This window comes from Lissotriton helveticus, chromosome 6, assembly GCF_964261635.1.
Source record: "Lissotriton helveticus chromosome 6, aLisHel1.1, whole genome shotgun sequence".
Classification (NCBI taxonomy): Eukaryota; Metazoa; Chordata; class Amphibia; order Caudata; family Salamandridae; genus Lissotriton; species Lissotriton helveticus.
Genome location: NC_136067.1, coordinates 1641058762 through 1641077851, shown reverse-complemented (window position 1 = coordinate 1641077851; position 19090 = coordinate 1641058762). Strand labels below are relative to the sequence as shown.

The following is a 19090-nucleotide window of genomic DNA, read 5'->3' as shown; positions in this document are numbered from 1 at the left end:
TCGTTTTCCTCCTCCCCCCCGGTCCTTTTCCCTTTGTGGTTTTATTGTAAATAATTGTTGTGCATATAAGTGTCACCATATACATTGCACTTGTCACCTTAATCACTATTGTCACTATTCACGAATGTAACGTATTGACTAGCAATGTAGTGGAATGAAGTAATTCCAGGATATTGTCTCTTTTTTCTGTTTTTAATATATATAAAAACTTTGTCTATCAGAGAGTGTGTGCTTGTTGTATGTTTTGGAGCTGTCTTCAGCCTCTACCAAAGGAATTGTTTTTTGCTACCCAACAGAACCAAGCCATTCTTATAGCTTTGGGGTGCTTGGACAGTCTGAAATGTCACACTTGCAGCAGTGTGATGGTTAGTAGTTGTGTAGGTAATGTCATTGGCAGCGGCAATGGATGGTGCAAGCTTTGGTTGCCTATCGACAAGGAACTTATTTTTTTTTTTTACAAATTAAGCACTGGATGTGGGAGAAACAAGACTACTAAGTCTTGGTATTCAGCACTCAAGACATTCAATAGGGCCGGTGCCGGGCTTCTAAGCTTACGTTAGGGCCCCAACACTTATTCTTTCAAGAATTAAGCAATGCAATAGCTCATGGACCCCAAAAAAATAACAATTATCCACTGTGGCTTATAGGCTTTCTTCTCAAGAACAAATGAGTTGTAAATATATTTTCTATCATTTAACATGACTGGAAATCCAAATCTATATGGAAAGGGGAGGATCGAAAATTTTTAAATTGTACAAAATATGAGCTATCCTTCAGGTCAGAAGAATCTTACTAATTCACAAAGCTGAGCTCCTACAAGATAAGGACTCAGACAAGAAGTAAAATAACTACCCAAGTACCAAAACAGTTCCCTCTATCACAAAGCAAACGATTTCATTATATCAGCTATGAAACACTCAAATATCACCTTGTAAAGGTTTATAATTGCTATCTTTGTCCATCAAAATGTCATATTTTCATTCTCAGTGTATTAACTAATTGGATCCCTGACAACAACATTGGTTTTTTAATTTCCTGAAAATAGGCTCATTTTTCTCACAAGTACCATGCTAATATTTAGTTACAAAAAATACATGTGATCACAAACACCAGCTTGTCTTTTCCTTGCACTACACCAATCATTCCTCACATGCAATATTTTATTTAAGCAAACCAATTCATTTGCCTGTAATTATGACCCTGTTGGCACTGATGATGATGATGCTTGTAGACTGGCCATCAGGGCAAGTAGGCCCAACTAGACGTGGCTTCACTGCACTGCTCTGCGATAAGGAGTGAACAAACAGGGTTTTGAACAAATGAACAAGGGTGGGCCAGCATAGTAGATATCAGATAATTCTGCGTCTTCACATGGCGGGCCTCGCATGCAAGTTTAATGACTCACAGCCAGAGCTTAGCCACATGGTGCACTATGAGTGCCCCAGAACTCAGTCCCAAAAGGTTCTACGTCCAGTAGCGGCCTGTGCAAGGAGTGCTGCTAGGCATTAGGGCGGGGCAGTGGAGGACCAGGGTGGGGGGTAGTAAACTACAGAATACAGCCCATCGCAGGTAAGTAAACAAATAAATAAAGCAACTTTCATTGCGCGCGCTGCATTGCCAAATGCGATGCAGCGCGTGCAACGAAATTAGTTTTATTTATTTGTTTACTTACCTCCGTTGGGCCGTATTCCATTAGTGGAGATCTTTCTGTGGTTTAACGCCCTATGGAGAAGGGTGCAAGTAAGAGGGAGTGTCAAATGTGTAGGGTGACCGTGAATGTGAGTGAGTTAAAACGGTCTAGGAGATAGCTAATACTTTTTTTATGTAACAATTGCCTTGCCCTGATGGCCAGTCTCCAAGCATCATCATTAGTACCAACAGGTTCATAATTAGAGGCAAATGAATTGGTCTACTAAAATAAAAAATTGCATGTGAGGAATAATTGGTGTGAGGGAAACAAGAAGTAGTTCTTAATGTCTCTCTTAGGCTCTCTGACCACAACCTTAGTCTTTTTTGTGTCTCTAGGGTCAATACCCCCTTTTGTTAAAATTTACTTACATTTACGGAGCATAGTTACTGGGCCTTTATCCGCTCCTAGTCCCCCTCTCTCTTTTTTTGGTTTTGCATAAATTGAACCATTATCATTTTTGAGTAAAATGCCCATACGGCTTTAAAAATATGATCAAAAACGTTTATTTTGATAAGAATTCAGGTGGAGGCATAGGCTTCTACCATCAATGATAAAACAACTTTGACGTGAAAGCAACTTTCTAAGAAATAATTCCACAGTACCTGCTTGCTGCCAAAATTTGATATGTTTCATCCCAACAGTTACTAGTTTGTCTGCATGATGAGGACTACATTTCACCACGAAGATTTTATCTTTATGACCTCTGTAAAGACATAAACAAGGGTAGATATGAAAAAGATTAAAATACATCTAAATCAGAAATATGGGTGCAATCGAATTCTGGTATGCCAGAGTCATACAAAAACAGCCCTAATTTATCTAAATATTCCCTATGCTCTGTCTTTGGCAACGTAGTTTAAGAACTTTGTACCAAATAGCCATATCGCTCATATATTCTCGATTTTCACGGTCTCAAAACAACTTTTAAGCAATGCTGCAAAAAACAAAACAGGTCCCCCCTTATCACACACCACACTTGTTAGACCATCTTCTTATTAAAGAATAGAGTATGAATTGACCCAATATATCCATAAGAGAGCAAAGGTAAAAGACAAATGTTAAAACTTATCCCATTGCTTTGATACTCAGAGAAAGGCCTGACAAGCTCAATCCCATTCTTAATGCCCAGGATTTTATATAAAATTGGGATAATAAAAAAAAGCCACTTACATGATGAAGATGGGGCCAATTGCTCCTACATAGACTCCCAACTACTATTGCTTGCACTTTACCATACGGAGATCTCTGTCACCAGGGTAAAGATGGTAAAATATGGGGAAAACTGAAAAAATTTAATATACTTGAAAAAAAGTAAAACTATTTGTATGTTAAATATTAATGTACAATAATTTAGAATATTTTTAAATTTAGACTAAAAGAAAAAAATGCTATAGATTAACTCAACTTTGAATTTAATATTTAATTAATTTACATATATTAAATGTAATTATCATTGTTTTTTAAAGATTTATGGAAAAATCCCACTTAAAGTAAATTTAAAAATGTTTTTATTAAATATTCAAATTATAAAAAGCTATATATATATATAATTAATTTAAATTAATTTCATTTTTCTTACAAATTAGTTACATGTATTCTTCATTTATGCAAAGTTTATTAAATACGTTATCATGAATTCATATTTATTTTTAAAACATATATAATATTTCATAATTTAATTTTATTTATATATATATTTAAAAAAAGTTGAAATAAGTTAATTTAGTATAACATTATTGTCTATGGGGTTCTGTTTTAAGTACCTGCCACCTTTACGGTCTATGGGAGGGTGTTGCAGTATCAGCGGTTGGCCATGTGTGGTGCTGGACTAATTACTGCTCCTTTTTGGCTTTATTAACTTTACACTCATAAATTTAGCTCCACCCCGTATCGGAGGTGAAAATAAGTAAGTCTACAATTTTTTGTTCCTTTACACTTGCAAATGGTGAAAAGCCAACAGTATGTGGGAGTGACTGTTCAAATGAAGCAGAGCATGAAAATGAAAGAAGGACGGCTTTCTTGCAACCATTTCAGCACACGCAATCTCGGTAAAAGAGAAAACATTAAGGAAGCTTCATTGTTCACAGCTGCATGTCTGGATTAATTTTCAACGACCAGTGCTGTCTGCAGTCTTTATTTATCAGTCTTCCCTTGCAATGCCCTAATTTCTGACACACCCCACCTATGCATAATAAGTGGAATATCTGATAGACAGATAAATGGAAAAAGTAGTCACAGTTTTATTAAATTAACAAAAGCCCAGTTTCACATGCTTTTGTTAGTGTCTAATATGTAAAGATACAAATGTCTCATACCTTGTAGTTGCAATCTTTTCTCCTTTTCTCCAGTCCCACAGCACAATAGTGTGATTGTCATCTAACCCAACAGAAGCCAAACACTTTCCATCCGCTGAAACATGAAAGACATATAGTCATATTCATTAATTTATGTGAGATGGCTCTTACAGCACAAGGAACATACCTGCATGGAAGTAACACTGCTGCAGTCAACCAATCTAAAAGAATAACACAAGGAACAAGACATGTGCAAAGCGCCAAATGGGTCAGAAAGGACTGTACTAACATTCATGGCATTTGTGATGACAAAGGTATATGCCCTTTTCTGAGTCAGAGCTTAATGAGCTGTCCCTACATGTTCTGACATGTTAACAGGCAGGATGGTCCTTTAGGAAGGGGTCAGACTTTTTATCTGGGGTTCGCAGATACCAAACAACACTGCACATTTAAAAGGTGAGAAGTCAGGGGCCCAAACAAGCAGGCCTCTTGTTTCTAGATCAGTTCCAGATCGGTAGCCTCATTACGCCTTCCCGACTCTCCGTGTAGACATGGATGAGCAGTGCAGGCATAGCTCAAGGCAAGGTGATGGTCTAGGCCAAGTCTAAGTACACTACCACACAATTACAACAACTGCTGTAAAGATATCAATGGCCATCCTAACTTGTGGATACACAACTCCTCAATAAATAACTCAAGAATATATCAATATGGGGGGCGTGGCTTAGCGCCCGGCGGAGTCGGAAGCGTCTATGAGAGAGCTCCGTGACCGCCGGGGCGAACCAGCGGTAAACGGACCCGTTTCTCGGCGGCAATACCATTATTGTGTCTCGGAAGGGTCCAGAAATGCTTTGAGGACCTGTTTTCTTGCCCTGGTCGACTGTTTCAGGAGTTTCTGCCGCTCTTCCTCACTCGCGGCGTTATGACGGCCGCGGCCTCCATTTTGCTTGATTCTCAGCGCGTTTCCTGAGCGGCGCTCTTCTTCACCACGCAACGAACGACAGGCATGCTTCCCTCCTGCTTCTCTCAGGTTGGCTGATTTTTCCCTCCATGATGCCTGCATTGCCTACACTGTTATGACTTTCTCCATTGGATGTCTTTATTTATGAGGTATGCTGCTCTCATATTCCCCATATCAGCGGCGATTTTGTGGCATTTATCTCTACAGGAGGGCTTCACAGCTTTCACAGCTTAACCAGATAAGCATTTCCTTGTGCTCTTGCATGGCTATTGACACTCTTATGTCATTTTGAGGTGTTTTTTCCCTGGTCATTTTACACCTGCTCCTGTGGACTCTTCAACACTTCACTGTCCCTCTACTTACCTGCTAGTGTTTCACGGACGGACCGCCCCAACTGCTGTCTCCCTTTTTACGTGGTTGCTTACAATCTTATGGATAGCGGCACAACAGGTCGTGCTCCCAGGAACCCACGACGTGTCCTCATTAAGAACTCCAAAGTGTTTTCTGCGCTGGCTCGTCTGGAAGCTTCTCAGGCGTCTGCTGACCACATGTCGCAATCCAGTCCGGATCATCCTGCGCAACCACCAGGGAAAGCCACAACGAAACGGCTTAAAAAAGACCCTCCATCGCCGTCGGGTTCCTCTTCAGTTGTATCCATGGAGCTGTTATTGGAGGAGATACGGGCCCTTCGTCCCTTTATGGAAGAAACTAATACCAAGCTACAGGTCTTAACCGATAACTGGTCGCAGCTCGATGCAAGAGTCACGACAGTAGAGCACAGTGTTTCTTCTCTCCAGGAGTCTTCCTCCAAGGTTATGCATATGCAGTCGCAGATTTCCTCTCTCCAGAAGCAGGTTGAGGAGCTTGAAAATCACAATCGGCGCAATAATCTGCGCATTTACGGCCTGGCGGAGAATTGTGAGGGAAGCGATCCTATTGCTTTCTTCAAATCCTTCCTTCCTAAGCTCCTCCACTTACCAGAAGGCACCATGCTCAACATCCAGCGCGCACATAGGCTTGGCCGCGCCCCCTCACCTGCTTCTCCCTCTTCGAGACCAAGGGGCGTTATCATGTATTTCCTGGAGTATACTGACCTTCTTAAATTTCTTTCAGCAGCTAGAGCTTCTCCTCGTCTGATTTGGTCAGGATCCACGTTGTTCTTTGCGCAGGACTATGCAAGAGCCACAGCTAACCGACGCAAAGCTTTTTTGGACATAAGGCCAGAACTTCGTTCCATTGGCGCCAGATATGGCCTTTTTCATCCTTGCCTCTTTAGAGTCACCCATAACAATAAGACGACGACTTATGAAGATCCTGTTCGCCTCCGGAGCTTTCTAAATTCTTGTCAAACAGCTGACATGGACTCATCCAGCTCCTCATCTGCTTTTCCTCCATGACTTTATTGAGTTGTTACTGCTCACCACGTGGCTCACTCAGTTCATGCTGATTTGGTCATGCATGTTATACTAGTTCTTTCTTTCTTCCTTTTACAGAGTTCTTTTGTTTTATTGTCCCCTTATATTTATATAAGTCATTCATAAGTTCTTTGTCGTTGTTTGGTACTACATCTTCGTTGTTCTGTTTTTTGATGTTTTTCTTTCCTCATCTTTTCACAGAATCTACACTTCGCTGTGTGATGTTCCCCGGTTTGACGGTTCGCTCTCACTGGATGTCTTGCCCTCCCCAGTTGGCTCTACCCCCCCCCCAGTTTCTCGTTTGTTCTCCTTTTTGATTACCCTTCCCTGGTTTCATCCCTCGTAAGTACGTTCTCATTCCTTCCTTCAATGTATGCCTTCTCCTTTTTCCTCTTAATCATCCTTTTTTCTTATTTTCAACTGTGTTCCAAGGTGTCCTCTCTCCCTTCCCTTCATCAATCTTTCTGTTCTTTCTCTCTCCGTGCCTTCTTTTTTGTCACTTATTGCATCTTTCTCCTTTTGTTAACTAATTGGGTGAATCTTTCTGGTTTATGTTCTATCCTCTCCCTTTTTCACAGATTTTTGGCTCATGCGTTTTGGGACCTTACTGCTTTCTTACTTATCATCAGCTTTTCTATTATGGCTTTCTATCTTCCCTTCTGTTTCTATCTTCCTTTTTTCCCTTCTTTGACATTCCTCTCATTTTCCTTTTTTCTTCTCTTCCTTTTTTCTGGCACTTATGATCACATTGCTTTCTTTTACTTACCTTTTCTCACAGGTTCCTCTTCTTATATTGCTATTGAATTCCTTTTTCTTTTATTTTATGTATTATGTCTCTGAAAATAATTACGTGGAATGTTAAGGGCATTAATTCTCCAATTAAGAGACAACGAATTTTATCACACTTAGCCCGTTTGAATGTAGACATTGCGTTCTTGCAAGAAACTCATTTATCTGATATAGAATCAGCCAAGCTTAAAAGAGGTTGGGTGGGTGAGGTTTACTACTCCCAAGGGGACGGTAAACGGAAAGGAGTAGCTGTGTTATGTCGTAAAACTCTATCTCACTCTCTAATTGCTCAGGAATCAGATTCTGAGGGTAGATGGCTACATGTTAAACTGTCTCTAAAGGGTGTTCCAATTTCCCTCCTCAATGTCTATGCTCCCACCGGTGGTGATCCTGTTTTTTGGCACACCTTTTCCCAGCATATCACTAGATTTGTTGACGATAACTTTATTTTGGCAGGTGATTGCAATCAACCCCTTGATCCCTTTATTGATCGAAACTCTAAGTCTCCCTATGTTCCAAATAAGCCTCACAAGCTTTTTACCCAAGCTATCTCTCAACATAAACTTATCGACGCTTGGCGCTTGTGCAATCCGACATTACGAGAATTTACTTTTTATTCCCCATGCCATCATTCCCAGTCCCGAATTGATTATATTTTTGTTACTCATAATATTGCCCAAACTCTTACCATTGCTGAAATTGGTCCAATTTTGCTTTCAGATCATGCTCCTACCATAGTTTGCATTGATATCCTCCCCAAACCTGTAGGACCTAGAAGATGGCGCTTCAACAACGCTCTCTTATTGGATCCCAAATTTACTGCTTCCATTATTGAATTCTATGATGAATTTTTTTTGTTTAATGACACTCCCTCCATCCCCAAATGTACCATTTGGGATACCTTTAAGGCTTCGGCCAGAGATTTTATAATTGGATATGTTGCAAAGAAACGAAGAATCGCCTGTAAATTTACAGGGGATATTCTCCACAATATCAAGAAATTGGAACATGCCTATTTTACTTCTCACTCACAAGACAGTTTAACAGCCCTTGTTAATGCTAAAATGAAGTTTAACAAAAATCCACAGAGGACGCTTCCCTTTATTTATTAAAATCTAGTGCAAAATTCGATGGTGGCAGAAATAAGGCCGGGAAAATTTTAGCTAACTACTTGAAAATTAAGCACAACAAATTAAATATTGAATCCATCTAAGACGCTCAATCTAATCTTCATACCAAAGATGCAGACATACTCACCGAATTTTCCTCTTTTTACAACACTTTGTATTCTTCTGAAACTCAACCCTCTACTCAGTCACTAGATCACTTCTTTTCTACCATACATAAGCCGGACAATTTCCCTCTCGACCTTTCCTCCTTAGAATTAGATATTTCCCAGCATGAATTACTTCTAGCACTTCAGACCTTACGGAGGGACAAGGCCCCTGGACCAGACGGTTTCACTGTTGAGTTTTTCATACATTTCTCCAAACTCCTCATCCCCAAACTACACTCTCTAATGGATTCCTTTCTTACCTTAGGTGCCTCCTCAGGCTCTTTCTCTGACGCCCATATCTGCCTTATACCAAAGGAAGGGAAAGATGCACACCATTGTAAGAACTATAGGCCTATTTCCTTGGTCAATATTGATTACAAGATATTTGCTAAATCACTCGCAGCCCGTCTTGACCTCTTACTTCCAGATCTCTTAGGCGAGGAACAGTCTGGCTTCGTCAAGGACCGCTTTATCACGGATAACACTAGGCTTTTGTTTAATGTTTTATCGAAATCTCATAAATCACCTGATGCCCTTGCAGCAATTGCCCTAGATGCTGAGAAAGCCTTTGATAGGGTTGAATGGATCTATTTGTTTCATACCCTTAAATGGTTTGGTTTTGGCCCAAAATTTATCTCCTTGATTTCTCTATTATACTCCAATCCCCGTGCGGCGGTTTGCGCCAATGGTCTGGTCTCTTCCTTTTTTGATCTAGGAAGAGGTGTACGTCAGGGTTGTCCCCTATCCCCCTTTCTTTTCAACTTGGCCTTGGAACCTTTTTTATCCAAACTTCGCCAAAACCCTAACATTTCTGGTTTTCATGCTTCAGACTCTCAAATTAAGCTTGCTGCATATGCAGATGATATTTTACTTTTTATTTCTAACCCAACTCAATCCATTCCTGCCTTTCTTGCTGAAGTACGAGATTACTCTCAGATCTCTGGTTACAAGCTTAATAATGACAAGTGTGAGATTCTGCCCTTGACGAAGTTCACGTTTAAGCCTGATTTTAGTGCCTCCAACTTTACATGGAGCTCCTCACACATTAAATATCTTGGCCTCTCTATTACCTCTTCTATTTCAGACACGGTCTCCCTCTGTCTGAACAAATGCTTTCAAAAATTATCAGACTTAACATCCAGATGGCATCCCCTTTACTTATCATGGTGGGGCCGCCTTGATACAATTAAAATGATGCTTTCTCCCATAGTTCTCTACACTATTTCTAATATTCCCGTCTCCATTCCCTCTAAATTTTTCAAGAGAATCAACTCACTTATGACATCCTTTCTCTGGAGCAAAAAAAACCCTAGAATGTCCCTTGCCCGACTTATTCGTCCCAAATCAGAAGGGGGAGTCAACTTTCCAGATTTCCCAGTTTATCATAAGGCATTTCTACTACGACAGGCTTCCCTCTGACTGCAGGACCCGACTTCCCCTTCCCCTTTATGGGCTAAACTTGAGCGTCTTTTCCTTTCACCTTTCTCTCTTGCTGAGTATCTTTCTTTCTTACACAAGCCTTCCTCTATTCCCACTCCTATTCACAAATTCACTGTTAAATTGCTTCACTCTTCATCTCCTGATCCTCCTGTTGATGAGTTTCTTACTTCCACTATTTGGCACAACACCTCCCTTTTGATACGTGGCAAACCCTTTTACTGGAAGTCCTGGCGGCATAGAGGGCTAATCTGGGTTTCCCAACTGTTCTCACATTCATCTTTCATATCCTTCCCTACTCTCTGCACCACCTATGGTTTGCCTGCTTCTTTTATCCACAAATACCTTCTTCTTAAAGAAGCTGCAATGATAACTTACACTCGCCTCGTGCATACACCCTCCCCTATTTCTTCTCCTACCCATGTCTCATTACTTCACTCTTTCTTACGCACCTCTCCCAAAGCCTCCTTCATTTACAAATATCTACACACCACAGATCCTATTAGACCCAAATCTAAGGTGGAGGAAAGCTGGGAACAAGATTTTGGTACATCTTGGCCCATCCCTTTTTGGGATAAGATTTGGATTAAGATTCGCAAGTCCTCTAGAGCAGCAACATTGACACAGACTCTGTTCTTCATTTACAATAGGCTTCTTTTCACGCCATTTGATCTCCATAAGCGCTTCTCTACCACTCCACACATTTGTTGGTCCTGTTCTTCACCGCAAGCGACTTTGTTTCATATGTTGTTCTCATGTAAATCTGTTCATAACTTCTGGTTGCAGGTTTGGGCCCAAATTAATGTAATCTTTCAGACTCGCATTCCTTTCTCTTATATTAATGTTTTTTAGGAAGCCTCTCTCCTTGTTGGGATGATGTTGATCTTAACACCCGGATTATTGATTTGTTATTAGCTGTTGCATTTCAGCAAGTTACAGTCAACTGGAAGAATTTTTCTAACGTTTCTTTTAAAGCATGGTGGTATAATGTATGCCATAATCATAGATTGGATACTGCTTTTGTTTTTCCTGCCCACATGGCAGCAAAACGTACAGATTTATGGCTTTCTGTTACGCTTTATCTTGATGTATGTGCTAAACGCTCGTTTCATCCACAGCCCTCGCAGCAAGAAGTTCTCAAGCCTCCTTGACTGCCCCCTGCATTCCGTTTCTATTCCATCATCAATTGTATGTACTTCCTTTTACACGATTTTATCTCTACACCTGTGGTTTTCATTTTCTTTAGCCCTGATACTTGTGATTAGCTTTCCATTTGTTTCTAACTGTATTATGCCCATTGCTTACTGATTTGCTTGTACTTTCTATTTTTTATTGTACTTTGTTTTGGCACCTTGTCCCTTCTTCTTCCCTGAAATAAAATTCTTTCTAAACTTAAAAAGAATATATCAATATATTTATAGTATAAAAGGTAGGTTACATCATAGAAAATAAACAAATACACAACCCACTGAAACGTGTAAAAAAGATAGTAGCGAAAGAAGGACCCCTGAATATGCAATCTATATAATGGTTGCAATCCCTAGATGATGTGAATGTCAGCAAAATTCTATATCAAAAAGCTCAATACCAAAAAAAATGCAATTACAAAACCGCTAAAAGGATTAAGTACTATTAAAAAAAATATAGGATAATTATCAGTGGCTGACCACATACAATAATTATACTTACAAATTCACAAATCTTTCTGTCAAAATTACTACTTTTTTATTAGTGGAGTCTGTGGTGTTGTGGGTCCTAGGCCCACATGCTAGATAAATGAAGGACGGGTCACGAGCATGTGCACTCGAGCACTTTTATTTACAGGGTCACATTACCCCGATGACACCTGTTTTGGATGGGTGTGAGGTGGGTGTAAGACCAGCCCTTGAGGAGTGGCGGGAAAACAGCTATGTGTTAGAACACACGTATGTGCTCAGCAATACACTACATTCCTTCCAAACTTTATTGAAAAACGAAACAAAGTGCAAACTGTGAGAATGAGAACATATTAGACACCACTGAGTCTCAGCCTCGAGAGGCTGTCCGCAGGGCAGCACTGGACATGTAGACCGGTGCAGCAGGGGAGCACCAGGGCGTCACTGCATACATCCATACTTTAACCAAATGACTCTAGGCACAAACACTGTGCAGATGGTGTCCGGATCCTTTGACAGCATGTTCGTGGGGTTAAAGTCCACCCATGCAATGTTGGTCGGTCCTGTGTGCTCTTGCCGTGATGCGGTAGGTGTCAAAAGTTCGAACTTGGGGTGCATCAGGAGCATTGGTGGAGGTCTGCTGCAGAGCTTACTCTTGGGGTTTACCGACTCCATGAAGGACAACTTTATTAGTGCTGGATGGCATTGACAATGTTTTGGCGTCTTCCTCTGAGGCCCAGTGCCTCCCGGAACATTGGCGGTGCAGCTGCTTCCAGACCATCTTTCGTGCTGGAATCCCCTTGAAGCCCTTTCCGATGGGTCGCCACGGGACCACATGGATTGTGCTGGGCTGCATGTGGGCTGCATGGGGGCCGCTGCAGGCTCACCAACAGAGCAACAGCCAAATAATTTGTGCAACCACATGGGTATGTGACATATGGTCGAGTGTGCTCACCCACAGGACCCAGGTGCAGGCGTGCCCAGCAGATAGTCTATGGACAATTGGTCGCCCACGGTGCCAGGACTGCCTTCTTGGGCTCTTGAAAGTTTGTGGGTGTAAGGCTCCACCCTGGTAGTGAGATGCTCCTTCGGTGCCAAGGGTGATGTACATGGCATAATGATGCTGTTGTGTTTAGACAAACTGTACAATAGGTGACTAGGGCTTGCAGGGAGTACTGTTTGCAGGGAGTGAGGGCGACTGGAGGTACCTCGCATCCACATAGTTCGATGTGTTTGCTGGTGCTGTTCTTCACCTTTGGCATGTACGGTTGCTAGCGGGAATGCCATCTTCATCAAGCAGCCAGAGACGGTGTCTGGACAGTCGCACTAGGCAGCGTGGGGTAGATATGCAGCTCGCGCCTGCAGGCAGCTTACTTTCGGTTCTCCCGGTGGGCTGTCCCCAGTGACATCGTTGCACCTCATGGCTTGCTTGTGTCGGTGGGTGCACTCTGCGGTAGTGGCACGAGTCCTGCCTCTTGTCACCTTTGATCACATCTGGGGTCATCAAGTTCTTCAGTGTGACAAGTCTGGTCACACATCCTTCTTCAGTGTGACAGGTCTTGCCACACACTTCTCTCCTTTCTCAGTTCTTGCTTGCAATGTGGCATCCTGCCGTGCGTCACACATATTCTCTTCTTTTGTTGTGTGAAGTGTGCCAGGCCACATGTCTTTGGTTCTCTTCATGCTGTTCATAGGACTGTGCATCTTCTCCCGTCATGGACCTCTCACAGGTCCGGTCTACTCTGTAAGACTGGGTGTCTTCTCCTTTTCTTGTTGTGGTGGTGGCAGCTTGCCACTAGGAGGGCATGAGACACCCCTCATGACTCTAATTGGTCAATGGGCGCCTCAGTCTTTATTCAGTGTGGGGGCACCCCATGACTAGTCTCTGGCCGCTACTGGCGGTGCTACTTGCAGTTGGGGTGTAAACAATCTCTTACCTGCATTCAGGCCACACTGGCCCTTTCCTTACCTCTTCTCTCAGGGGAGCGCTGATTTTGCTGCAATAGTGTCATAGGGTGGATGGCAGACAGCCTTTGTCTTTTCCTTGGTGGGGAGTACTGCCTCCTCCTGGCATCAACTGTGGCGTCTCTTTTGCAGGTACCTGGCAGGCAATTCGGCTCTTCCTTGACATACATAAAATCTCTTCAAGGATGCTCTCTGCTGGCTCCCAGTATGCCTGCGTCTTCACTCGTGCGGTGGCAATGGTTGCCACCAGTGGCACACAATGCTCTCCTCCTCTTTTCAGAGAGACACAGTCAGTTTCTCCTCCCTTGCGGAGGCAGCATGCAGTGGAGGCCGTTCACCACCAAGGGGCATGCAGCACTCTCTCTGACAGTCTTGACTACAGGCTTCACACAGCATGAGAGATGGCAGAGTGGCTCAGTTTCTGTGGAGGAATGTGGCTGCACAACTGGTTTGTGTTGATAATGTTTGCACTGACATTCTTCCAATGCCAGCCATTCGGGGCAGAGGCATGAGCCTTGAGCCTCCCACCCAGACCCCTCACCCTTGCTGATTCTGCCACTGCAGGGAGTACATATATGTGCAGTGGGCCTCACTCTCGGTCTCTGCTGCTTAGGTTGATGTCGCGGGCACTGCCGACTCTTATTGATGCAGGGCGGCTTGTACATATCATGAGTGTTCGTTCTGCTGCCATAGAGCTTTCACTTTATTGTCTGGCACCAATTCAATCCATTCCACTTGATGCACACACTTCCCCTTTTAGACACATGGACCTGGGCAGTCACAGCTCTCCAACCGCAATGTGCGGAAATAGTGGTCAGTCGCCTGGTGGTGCTGCTGGGCACTCTCTATCGGTGCTTTCCCCATAGGGAATCAGGGATGCTACTGCCTGGGCACACTGGAGGACATGGACATTTCAGCATGGTCAAAAGCAGGGCTTACTCCCTCACAGGCGGGTATCTCCATCACCAGCTGAATGCCAGGATACATCGCAGCACGATCCCTGCTGTACCACCGATGTCACGTCGTGGTGCAGATAGACAGCTGCTGGTCTCGCGTCCTCCTTCCACTTGCCAGCAGATGATAGTCGGAGCGTAGTCAGTGGCAGGCAGGTGGCATGCATGGCGCCACTCTCCATGTCGCTGTGACTCTCTGGTTCTCAGAAGGTATGTGTTGCAGAGGGTACAGACCTGCGAGGTCAGTTTATAGCAGGTGGCAGCTGCTATGGGCTAGGGGTTTATATGCGTGTCTCACTGGGGACTTGTCTCTACATTGTCGAGAGGTACTCCTCCCCTCTTCTCTCGCCGGGACAGATGACGGCAGGGTCGGGCAGCCTACGGACCTGTCATTCCTGGCGGTCAAGGCGCGTTCTTTGTTGGTGTCTTACCGATAGTGCTGCTTTTCGCTTCTTTCACTTGTCCGCCCTCACACCGGATGGATGGCAGCAGTCACAGTGAGGGATTGGAGGCGAACAGTCTCTGTTCTCTCCTGCTACTCCTTCTCTCAGGCTGCAGCGACAATGCTAATCCTGATATCCTCCTCAATCACGGAGGAAAACTGCGAGGCAGCAAGGCATGGGGTCAGAATATTCGTCGCCAATGTGGTGTAGTGGGCTCCAGGCACACATGCTAGATTAATGAAGGATACATACACCAGAGTAACAGTACTATATCTGGGCATGAACACATTCACTCTGGCCCTTTTATTGACAGGGTCACCTGATCGGTGACGCCTGTATTGGATGGGTGTGAGGAGGGGGTAAGACCAGCCCTTGCTGAGTGGCTGGACAACAGCTACATGATAGAACACAAATATGTGCCCAGCAGGACACTACAGTGTTGAGCATCAGTATAGAAGGGCCAAGGAGAACACCAGGGTTTCTGGCAGGGCTGTGATGTCAGGGAAGTGGACAGAGAAAGGAAGAGCAGGAGTCACAGAGGAGGAGGGAAAGTACAGGAAACTGTCATTCATGAGTTCAACATCCAGTGACACACGGCTGTGGTACAATCCGATATTCGTTCCTGGCGGTGTGAGGAAAATGACAAGAAATCAAGAGTCCTCCACACATGAGTGGTGAGTGAAGTCAAATGAAGAGATGATGTAATCAAGTGATGTGAAAGCATGAGGGCACCGAAGATTCCGCAGAGTCTTGATTTCCTGAGGCTCATTATTTTTTAGGTCTGGCTTACAGCCCAGGTCAGATAAAGAGCTTTAAAAAGCACTTCTGTGAGGAGGGCTTTGGCTACACCCAAATGATCATTTGCCTTTCTACAGGTGTTTGATTGGTTTGGTTGTGCAAAAGGTGTGTGCTTCCACTGAAAAGAATGCTGTTATTGCACGGTTTGCCTAGTGGGAAAGATTATGCTCAAAACAGTAGGCCTGGATGCTATGGTGACAAAATGCTGATATCATCATCTCGAAATATTATGACAAATAAGAATTTATTGTAAAAAGCATATGTTAAAGGTAAATAGGCCTTCAAGGGTGGATTTTTATTACATTGTGTTAAACCCTATATACAGGTACTTTGTTGCCTGGAAAGACACAAATTACAGCAATACTCAAGGGATGTGGTGCTAGTTAGCCACAATTGAATGAAGAGGCCCCTTCAGTTGCAATCTTCTGTAACTGATCTGCTGTTATTGTCAAATCATGTTCTAAATAGTATTAGGTGCTTTTTTAGCATCAATGGTGTAAAGAGACATCTCTGCTCAGAAGAAGGATTGAGAACAAAGGTGGAAAGGAAATCAGTTTAGTTACCTTGAAATTTGAAGCCACTGTACGACGATAGCTTTTTTTTATTCAAAATGTAGGAGTTTTACAAATAATCAAACCTATCATACTGAAACGCCTACTGTTGGATCCACACAATTATATCATAACAACAGAGACAGTAACACATCTGCAATTTATTACAATTTAACTCAACTATCCAATGTTGATAGATTGGTTAGACATGAGCAAACATTTTCTTTGATAAAGAAAAGGGGAACCTACACCCAAATCAGAGAACAAGCATTGGAAATGCAATAGGTCTCGGATTTATTTCAGTTAGAGCAAATGGCATTGTAAATGGCAATGTCTTTTTGCTATGTGTTATGAAGTGTATGCATGTGGTGTGTAGTGGAATTATGTGCGTTGTACTGGTATTGTAGCAATGGTGGCATGTTGGGCTTTAGATGGCTATGTTTAAATGTAAAGTGCGCAATACTGCGATTGCTACAGTACTTAATTGTGGATGCGTTAAAAAATTGATGTGTGTACTGATGGCTGGTGGTATGTGTGCCTGTAGAAATTGTGCACTGATGGCTGGTGGTGTGTGTGCCTGGTGGAAGTGTGTACTGCCGGCTGGTGGTGTGCGTCTGCCTGGTGGAAGCGTGCACTGACGGCTGGTGGTGTGTGCCTGGAGAAAGCGTGCACTGGCGGCTTGTGGTGTGTGTATGCCTGGTGAAAGCGTGCCCTGATTGCTGCTGGTGTGTGTGTGCCTGGTGAAAGCATGCCCTGATTGTTGCTGGTGTGTGTGTGTGTGTGTGCCTGGTGAAAGCGTACACTGACAGCTGGTAGTGTGTATGTGCTTGGTGAAAGCCTGCACTGACATCTGGTGGTGTGTGCCTGGTGGAAGCGAGCACTGACGGCTGGTGGTGTTTGTGGCTAGTGAAAGCGTGCACTGACAGCTGGTGGTGTTTGTGCCCAGTGAAAGCGTGCACTGACGGCTGGTGGTGGTTGTGCCTAGAGAAAGCGTGCACTGCCAACTGATGGTGTCTGTTGAAAGTGTGCACTGACTGTGTGGCTGTGTGAACCGCTTCGGGGTCTGCTCTTTTTGTCACTGGCAGTGCCGGAGCTTTAAGATCTGGTTGTAACCCTACTCGGCGCGAGGAAGTCCCAGGGGTGAAGCAGGTGGGCAAAAGGCCTGTCCTGAGATGGATTGCTTGATAAGTGGCTTGGCAGCCTGTTTGGCGCCTACCTGTACCAGGGCGGATTGGAGAGAGGGTGCCTATAAATGGAGTTCCTTTTGTGTGCTCTGGGAGTCTTGCATTGTTTCGACGGGGCCTATCCTAGCTCCCAAAAGTCCACCTCCCCTGATCACCGATGAGTGCGGGCGGCCAGTAAACCATACCTCACTAAATGCATGGGGACATGGGCAGCTTGTGTTTTTTTTTTTTTTTTTTTATTGAGAGTTCAGATATAACAATACAGTACAAGAGACAAGACACATTTGAAATCCAATTAATACAATACAGAAGCAAAGAATATTGAAAACAACCTTACAATTTGTCATTATAACATTTAAATTATAAAGTGCAAAATTGTGTAAGAGCAAGCAGGCAATCGTCTTTCACTAATATTCAAAAGATTTTGTTAGAATTGAAACAATACAAAGCCTTTAAATTCCCTGTGAGAATTCTCAGTTAATTTTTCATAGCTAGATTTGTAAAGTGCATCGTGCATATACAAAACGATCTTAATAGACCAATTTTAAATCCGATTAAATAGTAACAAGGCAAATTTAAGGATCAAACCCACTCCAAAATGTATCATATTTTTTCAGATCCCCTGATCTTAGAGCGTATTTTCTTTCCCTATCCTGGATTCGGAGTAATTTTGTCTTCCATGCTTGGGAGGATGGGACAAGATCTGTTTTCCAGGACTGTAAAATAAGAGATTTAGCTATTAAAGAAGCTATAAAAAGGGACTCATCATGTTGGGTATGAATAGAAGAGCAACCTAGGACGGAAATTAATTCATCCAATACAATATTAGTTTTAAGGACAATTGAGAGATATTTTTCTATTTCCTTCCATAATAACTGGATTTTTGGGCATTCCCAAACAATGTGTTTCCACGTGCCTTTTCCTTCACATCGGAAGCATTTGTCGGCTACTTGGGGGAAAATATTATGCAAAAAGGGCGGAGTTCTATATATTAACCATTTATTAAAGAATTGCATACGTTTAAAATTTGCTCCTCGAAAAATGATTTTATTAAATTTATTTATTTTATCCCATACCTGTTGATTAATTATAATATCTTCCCTCTTTTTCCATCTTTCAGTAATCTTGCTGTAAAAGTCCTGATCTTTACCTTCTCTTAGTATTTTAATCCAAATACTCATTTTCTTTTGTGTTTTGTTGTTAAGGATAGTGGAAATATTTTCTTTCATGAATACATTTCCTATAGTGAGTTCTCTAAGTTTTGGATTTATCCTGATAAACGACCAGTTCAGCATACAGTGCGAATAGATTAACTGACTATTGATTTCATCCCAGGAGTTCCATCTGTTGCCCAACAGGAAGTCTTCAATTTTCTCAAAGCCATTCTCCTTCCAAGTAGTTAATATGTATTTGTCCATACATCCAGCATCTCCCAAGCTAAAATTCATTAAATTTGTCTTGTTGCTAAAATTAGATAATCCACAGAATTTAAAAAACTGAGTTTTCACCTTAAAGATCCACTGCAGGGATTTATAGCGTACTTTTTTTGGATCTTTAGTGATTCTGACTGGGTCATAGATTTTCAATTCCAACAACATCCTATTAATAAAAAAATCATCCCACTCATGAAAATCTAAAACAGAGAACCTGTGACTATAATGTGCAAAAGACGCAAAATA

General features: G+C 42.6%; 1 protein-coding gene across 1 annotated transcript in view; it reads right to left on the bottom strand.

Moving 5' to 3' along the window:
• The window catches only part of EML6 (EMAP like 6), a 928771-nt gene that overhangs the window by 328424 nt on the left and 581257 nt on the right, over positions 1–19090 (bottom strand). Inside the window, exons 16-17 of the mRNA XM_078649484.1 lie at positions 4006–4099; positions 2293–2393 (exon numbers count right to left, since the gene is read on the bottom strand). Coding sequence (XP_078505610.1) covers positions 2293–2393; positions 4006–4099 — 195 coding nt within the window. The remainder of the gene's footprint in view (positions 1–2292; positions 2394–4005; positions 4100–19090) is intronic.